The sequence below is a fragment of the Gadus macrocephalus genome, chromosome 18 (genome assembly GCF_031168955.1).
Source record: "Gadus macrocephalus chromosome 18, ASM3116895v1".
Classification (NCBI taxonomy): Eukaryota; Metazoa; Chordata; class Actinopteri; order Gadiformes; family Gadidae; genus Gadus; species Gadus macrocephalus.
The window spans coordinates 671,743-685,335 of NC_082399.1; the positions used below are offsets into that span (position 1 = coordinate 671,743).

The 13,593-nt window shown below is 53.2% G+C and overlaps 1 protein-coding gene across 4 annotated transcripts in view; it reads right to left on the reverse strand.

Moving 5' to 3' along the window:
• cep131 (centrosomal protein 131) overlaps positions 1 to 13,593 on the reverse strand; it is a 34,838-nt gene that overhangs the window by 4,069 nt on the left and 17,176 nt on the right. For all 4 annotated transcript variants that reach the window (XM_060037717.1, XM_060037716.1, XM_060037715.1 and 1 more), the window contains 9 exons: positions 11,483 to 11,585; positions 10,974 to 11,175; positions 9,237 to 9,344; positions 7,689 to 7,806; positions 6,613 to 6,687; positions 3,901 to 4,043; positions 1,789 to 1,966; positions 972 to 1,168; positions 163 to 223 (listed from right to left, as the gene is read on the reverse strand). In XM_060037717.1, coding sequence (XP_059893700.1) covers positions 163 to 223; positions 972 to 1,168; positions 1,789 to 1,966; positions 3,901 to 4,043; positions 6,613 to 6,687; positions 7,689 to 7,806; positions 9,237 to 9,344; positions 10,974 to 11,175; positions 11,483 to 11,585 — 1,185 coding nt within the window. The remainder of the gene's footprint in view (positions 1 to 162; positions 224 to 971; positions 1,169 to 1,788; positions 1,967 to 3,900; positions 4,044 to 6,612; positions 6,688 to 7,688; positions 7,807 to 9,236; positions 9,345 to 10,973; positions 11,176 to 11,482; positions 11,586 to 13,593) is intronic.

The following is a 13,593-nucleotide window of genomic DNA, read 5'->3' on the forward strand; positions in this document are numbered from 1 at the left end:
ACTTTAAACGGAACCGTCATTTTCGGTTTCGGTATTCGGCCAAGCGATTAATTATTTTTCGGTTTCAGTTTCGGCCACAAATTTTCATTTCGGTGCATCTCTAACAGAGACAGACAGAAAAAGAGAGAGCGAGACAGAGGGAGAGGGAGAGAGAGAGCTCACCTCATGCTGCTTCCGAAGGCTACTCACAGTCTCTTCTTTCTTCAAGATGGCCGACTTCACTCTGGAATAACAGAGGCGAACACAAAGTATGAATTAGCATACGCGTTAATACACGTGCATGCTAATACACGTGTCGAAACGGAAACCAACTGAGACACTGACTCATAAGCAGAGGGCAGCACAAACAGGTGTCTCTCTGGAAGGGAAACTTAATCGCATGAGCCCGATTGGTGCAATATAGAAAATAAATTAATACAAATATTATTTATTATAAATATTCACAGAATACGCCACCACCAAGATGGTATAACCCCCCCCCCCCCCCCCCATCTCACCAATATCACAAACAGTTTTTTTTTTATATAACACACAACACAGAAATGCTAATAAAGCTAAATGAATCGTTAGGTTACACTGTGTCGTCTCAACAAAGCCAGAGAGCAGAAACTGGAGGAGGGCTGACCAAAGTTCAATAAGCAGTCATCTTGATTCCATGAATGAACGATTCATTGTCATTGAACCAACCGTTACAGAAGAGCTGACCGTTCCACCTGCCCCGTGTAGCATGCAGCGGCTGCTAATAATAATAATAATACATTGTATTTATAGTGCCCTTTTCATCCAAAGATCTCAAAGGGCTGAAGGTTAAGGTTAGGCTAAGGTTCAAAACAAAACAAAAGAGAATAAAAACATCTCATTTTGGGGTAAGCGAGATAACTAAGATAACTCAGCTTTGTTAAAAAAAAAAGGTAAAAGAAGAACAACATCTAAAAGAGGGATGTGCCCCCGCCCCCCCCACCCCCCCCCACCTCTGGTGGACCTCGGCCAGCTCCGCCTCCTTCTCCCTGCTGACGCGCTCCACCTCCAGCCGCAGCCGGGCGCGCGCCTCCGCCACCTCCACCTTCATGCGGCGGTTCTCCTCCTCCGTGGCCACCAGCCGCTCTGCGAACTCCGTCCGGATGACCTCGGCCAGGCCTCGCCGCTCCGCCGACAGCTTGTCCCGGCTCTGTCCGATCGGTCCATGGATCATTGATCATTGATCGGGTCAGGCAGAACCTCACTCAGCACTGGGGGTCTGGCTTTGTTACAGGTTCTTATATAGATCTAGATCTATACATATATACTGTAGATCTATATCTATATATAGATCTAGATCTATATCTATATATAGATATAGTTCTAGATCTATATATATAGTTCTAGATCTATACATGCATAGATCTAGATCTATACATGCATAGATCTAGATCTATATATAGATCTAGATCTATATATAGATCTATACATATCTAGATCTATATAGATCTAGATCTATACATATCTACATCTATACATAGATCTAGATCTATACATAGATCTAGATCTATACATAGATCTAGATCTATACATAGATCTATACATAGATCTATACATAGATCTATACATATATAGATCTATATATGTATAGATCTATATATGTATAGATCTAGATATAGATCTAGATCTATATATAGATCTAGATCTATATATAGATCTATACATATATAGATCTATACATATATAGATCTATATATGTATAGATCTATGCATATCTAGATCTATACGAGCTGAACGAGAGGGGCGTGCCGTGCTGCCTGAGGAGCCCACCTGCACCACGTCCTCCATCTCCTGGTCCCTCTGCTGCAGACGGGCCTGCAGCCGCTGGAGCTCCGCCTCCGTCTCCGTCTGAAGCCTCCTGAGCTGCTGCTGCTTCTCCACCGCCGCCCGCTCAGACTGCTCCAGCTCCCGCAGCTCCACCTCGTACTGCTCCCGCACCCGCTTCACCCTGGGGGAGGGGGAGGGGGAGGAGGACGAGGACGAGGGGGAGGAGGAGGACGAGGAGGAGGGCGAGGGGGAGGTGGACGAGGAGGAGGAGAGGAGGAAGAGGAGGAGGAGGAGGAGAACGAGGAGGGGGAGGGGGAGGAGGGGGAGAACGAGGACGAGGAGGGGGAGGAGGAGGGCGAGGGGGAGGTGGACGAGGAGGAGGAGAGGAGGAAGAGGAGGAGGAGGAGGAGGAGGGGGAGGGGGAGGAGGAGGAGGAGGAGAACGAGGAGGGGGAGGGGGAGGAGGGGGAGAACGAGGACGAGGAGGAAGAAAGACACAAGCAACGTTGAAGACACCAGAAATGTCAGAAGGCGGACTTTGCCGGAGGGTGGTAAGTGACATGCGATTTGCCGGAGGGGTTGCGTGGGATGTCCCCTTTTCTGGTCTCCATATCCCTGCCTCCGCTCAATTATTTCTATCCCGATGGGATCACTTTGATCCCCCTAAGTGATCAATGCTACTCCACCAATAGACCTGAAATATAAGAATTTTTAACTAAGTAAAGGTAACAGTCTTCAGTGCGATAGAACGATATAATCCAAAACGGACCGCCCACTGTCAGCGTTCCTGAGACAATAGAATACCTCTGTGTCTGATCTATTCTAGAGATAAAAAACCTTTCAAAACATCACCCCCCTCTGGTTTTTTCACAAGTATTTGTCCCCTGATGGTAAATATTGCGAAACTTAAGAGGTGGACCATACTTTCCTAAATGTGACGTTCTGGCCTTGTGTTTAGCTGTTTACCAAGTGCAAATATTTAAACACAGTTCAAAACTTTATGGTCTTATGCGTATCCTCAATGTGTGTGGAAGAGACCGGCAGCATGGGTGCGAGGATGGCAGCTGCACTGCTCCCAGGCTTTGGAACCCCCCCACACATTCATCCGTCGGACAACCGGACCCTAATCTCTGTAAGCGCCAGCCCCCTCGTATCCCACCTGTCTTGTGTTTTATTCGATTGTTTTATGAATTGTGATGCCAACTTGTGCGAGTTATGTTGACTTTGAATTTGCTTTTGGTGTGCACACAGCTGGAGGATAACACCAGCAGAGGACTGTCAGCCTATCAGCACTCAGCACACAAAGCCACAGGATAACTAAAGTCCAGGGCTGCTTATCAGCGCTCGGCCAACAATAGGGTCACAATGGATAAAACAATACAAATGTGGGTGTGTTGGCGATGGCTGGTTGAGGCAGCCTCCCCTGGCCTGAGGCAGACTGCCTGTCTCTGGGGCTCCGTGAGGCGGCCCCCCTGGGGTGCGTTGGTTAATGAATCACCCCAGGTCAAACCATGCATCAACAACACTCAGGGGGTGTACCTGAACCTCTACAATAAACCGTTCCCCAACACTCCTCCTCCTCCCTCCCCCCTCTCCCCCTCCCTCTCACCTGTTCTCGGCGGCCCTCTCGCTCTCGCCCCGGGCGCCGCTGCCCTCCTCCTCCCTCCCCCCACTCCCCCCTCCCTCTCACCTGTTCTCGGCGGCCCTCTCGCTCTCGCCCCGGGTGCCGCTGCCCTCCTCCTCCCTCCTCCCTCCTCCCTCCCCCCCCCTCCCTCTCACCTGTTCTCGGCGGCCCTCTCGCTCTCGCCCCGGGCGCCGCTGCCCTCCTCCTCCCTCCTCCTCCCTCCCCCCCCCTCTCCCCTCCCTCTCACCTGTTCTCGGCGGCCCTCTCGCTCTCGCCCCGGGCGCCGCTGCCCTCCTCCTCCCTCCTCCTCCCTCCTCCCTCCCCCCCCTCCCTCTCACCTGTTCTCGGCGGCCCTCTCGCTCTCGCCCCGGGCGCCGCTGCCCTCCCCCCTCCCTCTCACCTGTTCTCGGCGGCCCTCTCGCTCTCGCCCCGGGCGCCGCTGCCCTCCTCCTCCCTCCTCCTCCCTCCCCCCCCCTCCTCCCTCCCTCTCACCTGTTCTCGGCGGCCCTCTCGCTCTCGCCCCGGGCGCCGCTGCCCTCCTCCTCCAGCCTCCTGATGGCGAGCTCTATCTCCTGGTCGCGGCCGCGCCTCACCTCCTCCTTCAGCTCCCGCTCCCGGCCCAGCAGCCACGCCTCCTAGGGACACACACAGACACACACAGGGTCACACACACACACACACACACACACAGGGTCACACACACACACACACAGGGTCACACACACACACACACACACACAGGGTCACACACACACAGGGTCACACACAGGGTCACACACACACACACACACACACACACAGGGTCACACACACACACACACACACACAGGGTCACACACACACACACAGGGTCACACACACACACACAGGGTCACACACAGGGTCACACACACACACACAGGGTCACACACACACACACACACACACACACACACACACACAGGGTCACACACACAGGGTCACACACACACAGGGTCACACACAGGGTCACACACACACACACACAGGGTCACACACACACACACACACACAGGGTCACACACACACACACACACACACACACACACACACACAGGGTCACACACACACACACACACAGGGTCACACACAGGGTCACACACACACACAGGGTCACACACACACACACACACAGGGTCACACACACAGGGTCACACACACAGGGTCACACACACAGGGTCACACACCACACACACACACAGGGTCACACACACACACACACACACACACACAGGGTCACACACACACACACACACACACACACACACACACACACACACACACACACACACACAGGGTCACACACACACAGGGTCACACACACACACACACACACACGGTCACACACAGGGTCACACACAGGGTCACACACACACACACACACACACACACAGGGTCACACACAAGGTCACACACACACACACACACACACACACACACAGGGTCACACACACACACGGTCACACACAGGGTCACACACAGGGTCACACACACACACAGCGTCACACACAGGGTCACACACACACACAGCGTCACACACAGGGTCACACACACACACACACACACACACACAGGGTCACACACACACAGGGTCACACACAGGGTCACACACACACACACACACACACGGTCACACACAGGGTCACACACAGGGTCACACACACACACACACACACACACACACAGGGTCACACACACACACACACACACACACACAGGGTCACACACACACACGGTCACACACAGGGTCACACACAGGGTCACACACACACACACAGGGTCACACACACACACAGCGTCACACACAGGGTCACACACACACAGGGTCACACACAGGGTCACACACACACACACACACACACACACACACACACACACACACACACACACACACACACACACACACACACACACACACACACACACACACACACACACACACACACACACACACACACACACACACACACACACACACAGAATCAGAATTCTGAGAATTTAGTCAGCATTCAGATTTCTCAGAATTCTCTGACACTATAAATTAAAGCGCTACTACTAGGGAACTACCTTCAGCGTGACTGGAGAGAACTTCCTTAAATGAACCTTTAATGCTAGATTTACATGAACGCTATTGTGTGAATTAGTTTGGTTCTCTTTCATGGAAGCCGGAAGTGGGAGATTCCTTATGTTTTTCTTATGTTTTATTAACAAATTTCTCCTACAGGGGATTGATAAAGTTCTATCTAGACTGTGTCGGTAATACTTTCCAGTCAGGTCAGATCAAATTTGCATATTCAATACATTCGTCACACGGTGCTGCACAGTTCCACAACCATCACTGTCAACATCCGGCCCCCTTCTTCTGCTACGCCTCTCTTGCTGAACTACGACTGTCACCATCCGGGATAATATACCGGTCACTAACAGCTCTCAAGTCTCACGCATTCGGCGTGAGACACACGCAATTCGGAAGAAGACGATGGGTGTGTCTCATAGACGTCATCGTCTTGCCGTCTCTCCCCGTTCTGTGATTGGTTCACTGTGTGTGAGTTTAACTTTTTTGCCCACCAGCCACAGTGACAGTGGTGTTGAATGGGCCAAAAAGTTAATTTCCATCCCTGGCGCACACACACACACACACACACACACACACACAACAGGAAGCCTGCTCGTGTGTGTGTGCGTGTGTGTGTGACACACACACGCACACAGGGTCAAACATATACACACACAAATAAAGGGTAAAATACACACACACAGACACACGGGGTCAAACACACACAACAGGAAGCCCGCTCGCCTCTCTCCGTCGGAGGAAGTGACTCTCTGGTGTCACTCGTCGCTCTCGACGGGAGCGACGAGTGACACCTCCAGCACCACACAGGGCCTATTGTGGAGGTCGGAACCCGAGTTCAGCCAGTGTGTGTGTGTCTCTGTGTGTGTGCGTCTCTGTGTGTGCTCCGAGCAGCCCCCATGGCCTCAGCCAGACAGGGAGGAGATATGGAGTAAAAAGGATCAGCATAGGGGTCCCCAAGAAACCAGGGGGCAGGACACACACACACACACACACACACACACACACACACACACACACACACACACACACACACACACACACACACACACACACACACACACACACACACACACACACACACACACACACACACACACACACACACACACCTCTTTCTTCATGTAGTTCTCCTCCCAAGTCTGCTTTTCGATCTCCATCCGTTCCTTCAAAGACTTCATCTCCACCTGGGGCCAAACAAACAGTAACCCGTTAATCATCACCCACCCAGGGCTGAACACCGCTGGAGGGGGGGCCGAGGGGCCGGGCCACAGCCCTCCCCAGGCCTGGTTGACCCTCCCTCCCCACGCCTGGTTGACCCTCCCTCCCCACGCCTGGTTGACCCTCCCTCCCCAGGCCTGGTTGACCCTCCCTCCCCAGGCCTGGTTGACCCTCCCTCCCCAGGCCTGGTTGACCCTCCCTCCCCAGGCCTGGTTGACCCTCCCTCCCCAGGCCTGGTTGACCCTCCCTCCCCAGGCCTGGTTGACCCTCCCTCCCCAGGCCTGGTTGACCCTCCCTCCCCAGGCCTGGTTGACCCTCCCTCCCCAGGCCTGGTTGACCCTCCCTCCCCAGGCCTGGTTGACCCTCCCTGCCCAGGCCTGGTTGACCCTCCCTGCCCAGGCCTGGTTGACCCTCCCCAGGCCTGGTTGACCCTCCCCAGGCCTGGTTGACCCTCCCCAGGCCTGGTTGACCCTCCCCAGGCCTGGTTGACCTGCCCCAGGCCTGGTTGACCCTCCCCAGGCCTGGTTGACCCTCCCTCCCCAGGCCTGGTTGACCCTCAAATGATACGACCCTAACTCAGCCAGCGACCGCGAGATCTCCCCATCATCATGTGTGTTTGGGACGAGGAAAACCTTGACTTGTAGTGTAGATTACTGTACTGTACTGTATAGTAGTGCACTGTCCTGGATCGTACTGTAGGGCACTTTACTGTACTGCGCTGTTATGCATCATACCGTATCATAGTGTAATGTACTGTATCCTAGTTTAGTGTAGTGCTTGGCTCTTGGTTCTATGAACAACCTCACTGTACCGACTACGACCTATTGACCCCCTGGAGCCCCACAGAGCGCCGGGCCGGGACCCCCTGGAGCCCCACAGAGCGCCGGGCCGGGACCCCCTGGAGCCCCACAGAGCGCCGGGCCGGGACCCCCTGGAGCCCCACAGAGCGCCGGTCCTGCCCCCGTACCTGGTGCCTCCTCTCCTGCTCCTCCCGGCTCCTCTCCAGCTCCTCCCGGAGGGCGTGGCACGCCAGGGAGCTGTTGTCCTCCAGCGTCCGCCGCAGATCCTCCAGCTCCGCCCGCTGCCTGCAGACCGACCCTGACGTTAGAACCCCCAGGCTGACACTGACCCCGACGTTAGAACCCCCAGGCTGACACCGACCCTGACGTTAGAACCCCCAGGCTGACACCGACCCCGACGTTAGAACCCCCAGGCTGACACTGACCCCGACGTTAGAACCCCCAGGCTGACACTGACCCCGACGTTAGAACCCCCAGGCTGACACTGACCCCGACGTTAGAACCCCCAGGCTGACACTGACCCCGACGTTAGAACCCCCAGGCTGACACTGACCCCGACGTTAGAACCCCCAGGCTGACACTGACCCCGACGTTAGAACCCCCAGGCTGACACTGACCCCGACGTTAGAACCCCCAGGCTGACACCGACCCCGACGTTAGAATGCAGCTACCTATGAGTAGCTGCATGAGTGTCTCAGGATGAGCCAAACTAGGCAAACAAGGCAGTGCAATCCTTCTCACTGACTCACTGGCTCAAAATGTCTCATATGTACAGTAGTTCTGTTTTTGATGATTCAAACAACATTGTTGAATTCTAAATACGTGTCCAAAATATGTGAGAACGAAATCTTTTGTAATGATACGATTAAAAGTGAAGAAGGAAGGAATGCGTCTGACAAGTTTATTCCATGTAGTAGTACTATATATATTAAGTTAACACTACTTTAAGTACGATTTATTTGTAGCGATTCATTCACGTAGTTTTACTCTGTGTGGCCCATGAACCCCCAGTGGTTTTCCTTTTCGGCCCACTTGTTAAGGAGGTTGAATAGCCCTGCTCTACGGTCTCATAGCCCAAAGCCAAGTGTGTCAGCGTTGTTTACCACGCCAGCTGCCCTCCAGGCGTGCCCTGCCCCGCGCTGAGGCAGCGGGTCCACCGTAGAGCTAGAGCCTCGACAATCGTCACTGCAAATAGCACTTCTTTGATCCCCAGGGGGCAAAATGCAGGTGTTTAACGCAGCAGAAAGACAGCTGGTATCATAACATGTGGGCCAATAGGTATTGATCCAAGGGGAAGAACGGTGTTCACTCTGCAGACATCGCAGTAACAACCAAGCCAGGGCAGGTTGTTCTCTACCTTAAGGGAGAAATGATTGACGTTTTATTGGCACGTTTCCCGGGTGACCAGAGCAGCATGAAGCCAAGGACCCGCCCAACAACCAGAGCTCTGTGTTTGCACAGCGTGGGGCTCTCCAACAGGCCCTCCTCCCCCAGCAGCTCCGCCTGAGGTGTCAGAGATACGTGTCAGTGATAAGGACGAAGGGGCCCTGAATGTTGCTCAATGACCAGAGGTTAGGTTTAAGACCCCAGAACCTCTCAGACGACAGCCAGGCCCTCTGATAACAAGACTGTCCTGCTCTCTGTGTGAGGTGTGGTGGTGTGTGTAGCACGGGTAATGAGGTGAACCCGTGGCGATGAGGACGCTGGGGCCCTACCGAGCGGCCAGCTGGCCCAGCCTCTCCTTCTCCTCGGACACCTCCTTGTAGAGACGCCTCCTCTGCTGCTGCAAGGACATCTCTTCCTCCTGGAGCTGCTGCTCATACCTGACACACACACACACACACACACACACACACACACACACACACACACACACACACACACACACACACACACACACACACACACACACACACACACACACACACACACACACACACACACACACACACAGCTGATTATCATTTATGAAGGTTGGTTGCTGACTGGCAACACCAAAGCGGAACGTCCCCGATTCACTTGAAGCTGAACTAGGACAGAGGAAGAGGGAGGCGATAGCAAGTGATGACCTGGAAGATTGCATCAGCTGCCTGTTGCTTTTCAATAGACGTGAACCGAAGGAATACAACAACACAAAGACATCCATTGTCCTCATGGTGGTGTACCGTTAACCGCACCCCCCCCCCCCATCGAGGCTGCAGACAGGTGTTGAATGAGCCTCTTGTTTCAGCATTAACGCATTCAAAACAAGCCATCATAACACGCACTCTGAGAACAGTCATGACTTTAGACTTTAGACTTTAGATTTTATTGTCCCCAAGGGGAAATTTTTCTTCACTTCACAGTACATTGCATATGTGGGCCGCACGCCGACAGACAATAAACAGAGACAAAAACTAAATGGTGGAATAAGGGTTAGAGCAGAGTTTCCGTTGTCCGGTAATTACCGGTCATTGACCGGAAAAAAATGAGGAGGACCGAAAATTCTAAATGTCTCCGGTCAGAATGAACAAGGGAAATAATTGTTTAAATATGCTACAGTGGTAATTTGTTTAGCCAATTCATGTAAAACAATGAGGGTTTTGATTGACCCGACCCGGCCCGCCGATATTTCCCACCACTATCCTTCAGCCGGGTCGGGCTTGATTTTCTGGGCCCGATCTAAGCTCTAATAAAGACTGCTCAGCGAAGCCGCCTTGGGGAAGGAAGTGCCACGAGGCTTATGCGCATTGCAAGCAGCAGAGACACTCTCGATACATTTGACTTTAACTCAGCAGCGGCAGGCTTCACAGCTGCCAAATATCGAAAGAAGTAAAAAGAAAAAACGTTCAAATGAAACCTTCCAGGTCACATGACCGGCACCAATTTTTTTTAGCGGATACACTGGGTTAGAGTTAGCGTTATCTTTAGGAGCCTGTTGTCTTTAAATGATGGTCTTAACTGAGTATCAGTGACCAAATGTGCTTGGGAAAATCCTTTCACACTTTAACACTTATCTCGAAATGGAAGCGCTGTGACTTCCCTGTTCTGATGGTGGTGCAAACAGAATCTAAAATGTACCTTTGCCTGTAAGGGCAATTGGCACTTAATGTACGCACTTATTGTATGTTGCATGCCCTGGCACACAAAATAGTACTTAGCATCGGGTATCATCTCACCCTGGCTGTCTGTGTTGTATACGGGGAGTGGGTTAACCTGATTGGTAGGCCCAATCCCATTTCTACCCCTTACCCCTTCACAACAAGGGGGAGGGGTAAGGGGGAGGGGTGAGGGGAAGGGGTAAGGGGGAGGGGTGAGGGGAAGGGGTAAGGGGTAGAAATGGGATCGGGCCTTAGTGCTTGGCACTTGGTTCATTGAGCATCCTTACTGTACCCACAGTGATATATTGTTGTTCCTCTTGTGTGTGTAAATGTCAGGGGTTCTGTGTGCGCGGGTGCCCCCCCCACCCATACCTCTGCTTGGCCGTCTCCTTCTCCCGCTGACACTGCTCGTCCTTGTCCCTCTCCAGCTGCTGCCGCAGCTCCTCGCCCTGTCGGACGTAGCGCTGGGCCGCACGCTCGTCCGACGTCTGCAGCTCCCCGTCGTGGGCCAGCCGCAGCCGCTGCAGCTCCTGCTTGTGTTTGGAGATCAGCTTCTGGATCTCCGGCTCCAGGCCTGGGAGGGCGGACACACGGACACGCACGGACACGCACACGAACAGGGACCCGGAGACAGACACAGACACGCAAACGGAGAAAGACACACACACACGCACACACGGACACACAGACACACACTCAGGTTAATGGGTTAACCTAACAATTGTTAGTGCTTGGCCCTTGTTTCTATGAACATCCTTACTGTTCCCACAGAGATATATTGTTGTTCCACTTTCTTCTGGCAATTGGACAGGTTGTAAGTCTCTTTGGATAAAAGCGCCCAGAGTGTAAACGTGATAGTGGACAACGAGCCCTCCACAGACCTTTGACGGTGATCTCTTTGATCTTCTTGGTCTTCTCGTCGATCCACTTCTCCCGACGCACCTTCTCCGTGGCGCTCATCAGCTCCTTCAGCTTCTTGATCTCCTGGAGGGGGGGGGGGGGCAGCGGGGAGGAGGGGGGGGTGAGGAGGAGGTCCGCTGTGACCACGGTGATAAATCACCATTTACCGGCTCATTCTACCACTACTACAGGGGAGGCTGCGGAGGCTACGTGTCTGGAGTTGCTCGTCAAACAGCGATACGGTCCAAGTTGGTTCCAACTTTCACAGTGACTGCATGTGAAGTACACAGTGGCCGTTTGTGATGCCATGGCGATGTCAGGTCATTCCTCACATCGCCATGGCATTAATAGCCGCCATGTTGGTGCGGGGTGTTGCAGTGGATGTGCAGTCCACCCCCTGGCCCTGCGGCTAACGCCGGAGGCTTCACAGACACCGCACTGCGACGACGCATCAGCTTCACGAAGCACGGAGCAGCACAGAGGAGGCACAGGGAGAGCAGCGGGAGGTGAAGCACGGAGCAGCACAGAGGAGGCACAGGGAGAGCAGCGGGAGGTGAAGAGAGGAGCAGCACAGAGGAGGCACAGGGAGAGCAGCGGGAGGTGAAGCACGGAGCAGCACAGAGGAGGCACAGGGAGAGCAGCGGGAGGTGAAGAGAGGAACAGCACAGAGGAGGCACAGGGAGAGCAGCGGGAGGTGAAGAGAGGAGCAGCACAGAGGAGGCACAGGGAGAGCAGCGGGAGGTGAAGAGAGGAGCAGCACCACACAGAGGGGGGGAGGAAGGGCCCCCCAGTGGTCTCCCATCAGGCACCGGGCCGCCGTATCCCTTTGATTGGTTTACCTGGACTAGGCGGACCAGAAGGTACCGCGGTCACTGTCCAACCCCAGCTCGGGTACACACACACACCGTTCAACAGGATGTGAACGGGACAGGCACACACACAGGCACACACACACACACACACACACACCGTCCAACAGGACGTGAACGGGACAGGCACACACACACACACCGTCCAAAAGGACGTGAACGGGACAGGCACACACACACACACCGTCCAAAAGGACGTGAACGGGACAGGCACACACACACACACACACACACACACACACCGTCCAACAGGACGTGAACAGGACAGGCACACACACACACAGACAGGCATTCGTTTCAGATTTAACTGAACGAAGTTTAGGAGGACACGTCCTCCCGTGAACACACAACACAGAGCGCAGGAAGAGGTGGGAAGACGTCCCGACAGGAGGGACCAAACCCACACATTAAACATGCACTACTGTAAACATGCACTACTGTATACATGCACTACTGTATACATGCACTACTGTATACATGCACTACTGTATACATGCACTACTGTATACATGCACTACTATATACATGCACTACTGTATACATGCACTACTGTATACATGCACTACTGTATACATGCACTACTGTATACATGCACTACTGTATACATGCACTACTGTATACATGCACTACTATATACATGCACTACTGTATACATGCACTACTGTATACATGCACTACTATATACATGCACTACTGTATACATGCACTACTGTATACATGCACTACTGTATACATGCACTACTGTATACATGCCCTACTATAACCTCCTCATCCAGTCAACTCAAACAGAGCAGTCAACAACACAGAATAGGACACAAAAAAATAACTCTGTGTTGCCGGTGTGCAACAGCGAGTAATCGGTGTTGGCCTCAACAGCGGTAACACCAGTGATACCGCGGTAACACCAGTGATACCGCGGTAACACCAGTGATACCGCGGTAACACCAGTGATACCGCGGTAACACCAGTGATACCGCGGTAACACCAGTGATACCGCGGTAACACCAGTGATACCGCGGTAACACCAGTGATACCGCGGTAACACCAGTGATACCGCGGGAACACCAGTGATACCGCGGTAACACCAGTGATACCGCGGTAACACCAGTGATACCGCGGTAACACCAGTGATACCGCGGTAACACCAGTGATACCGCGGTAACACCAGTGATACCGCGGTAACACCAGTGATACCGCGGTAACACCAGTGATACCGCGGTAAC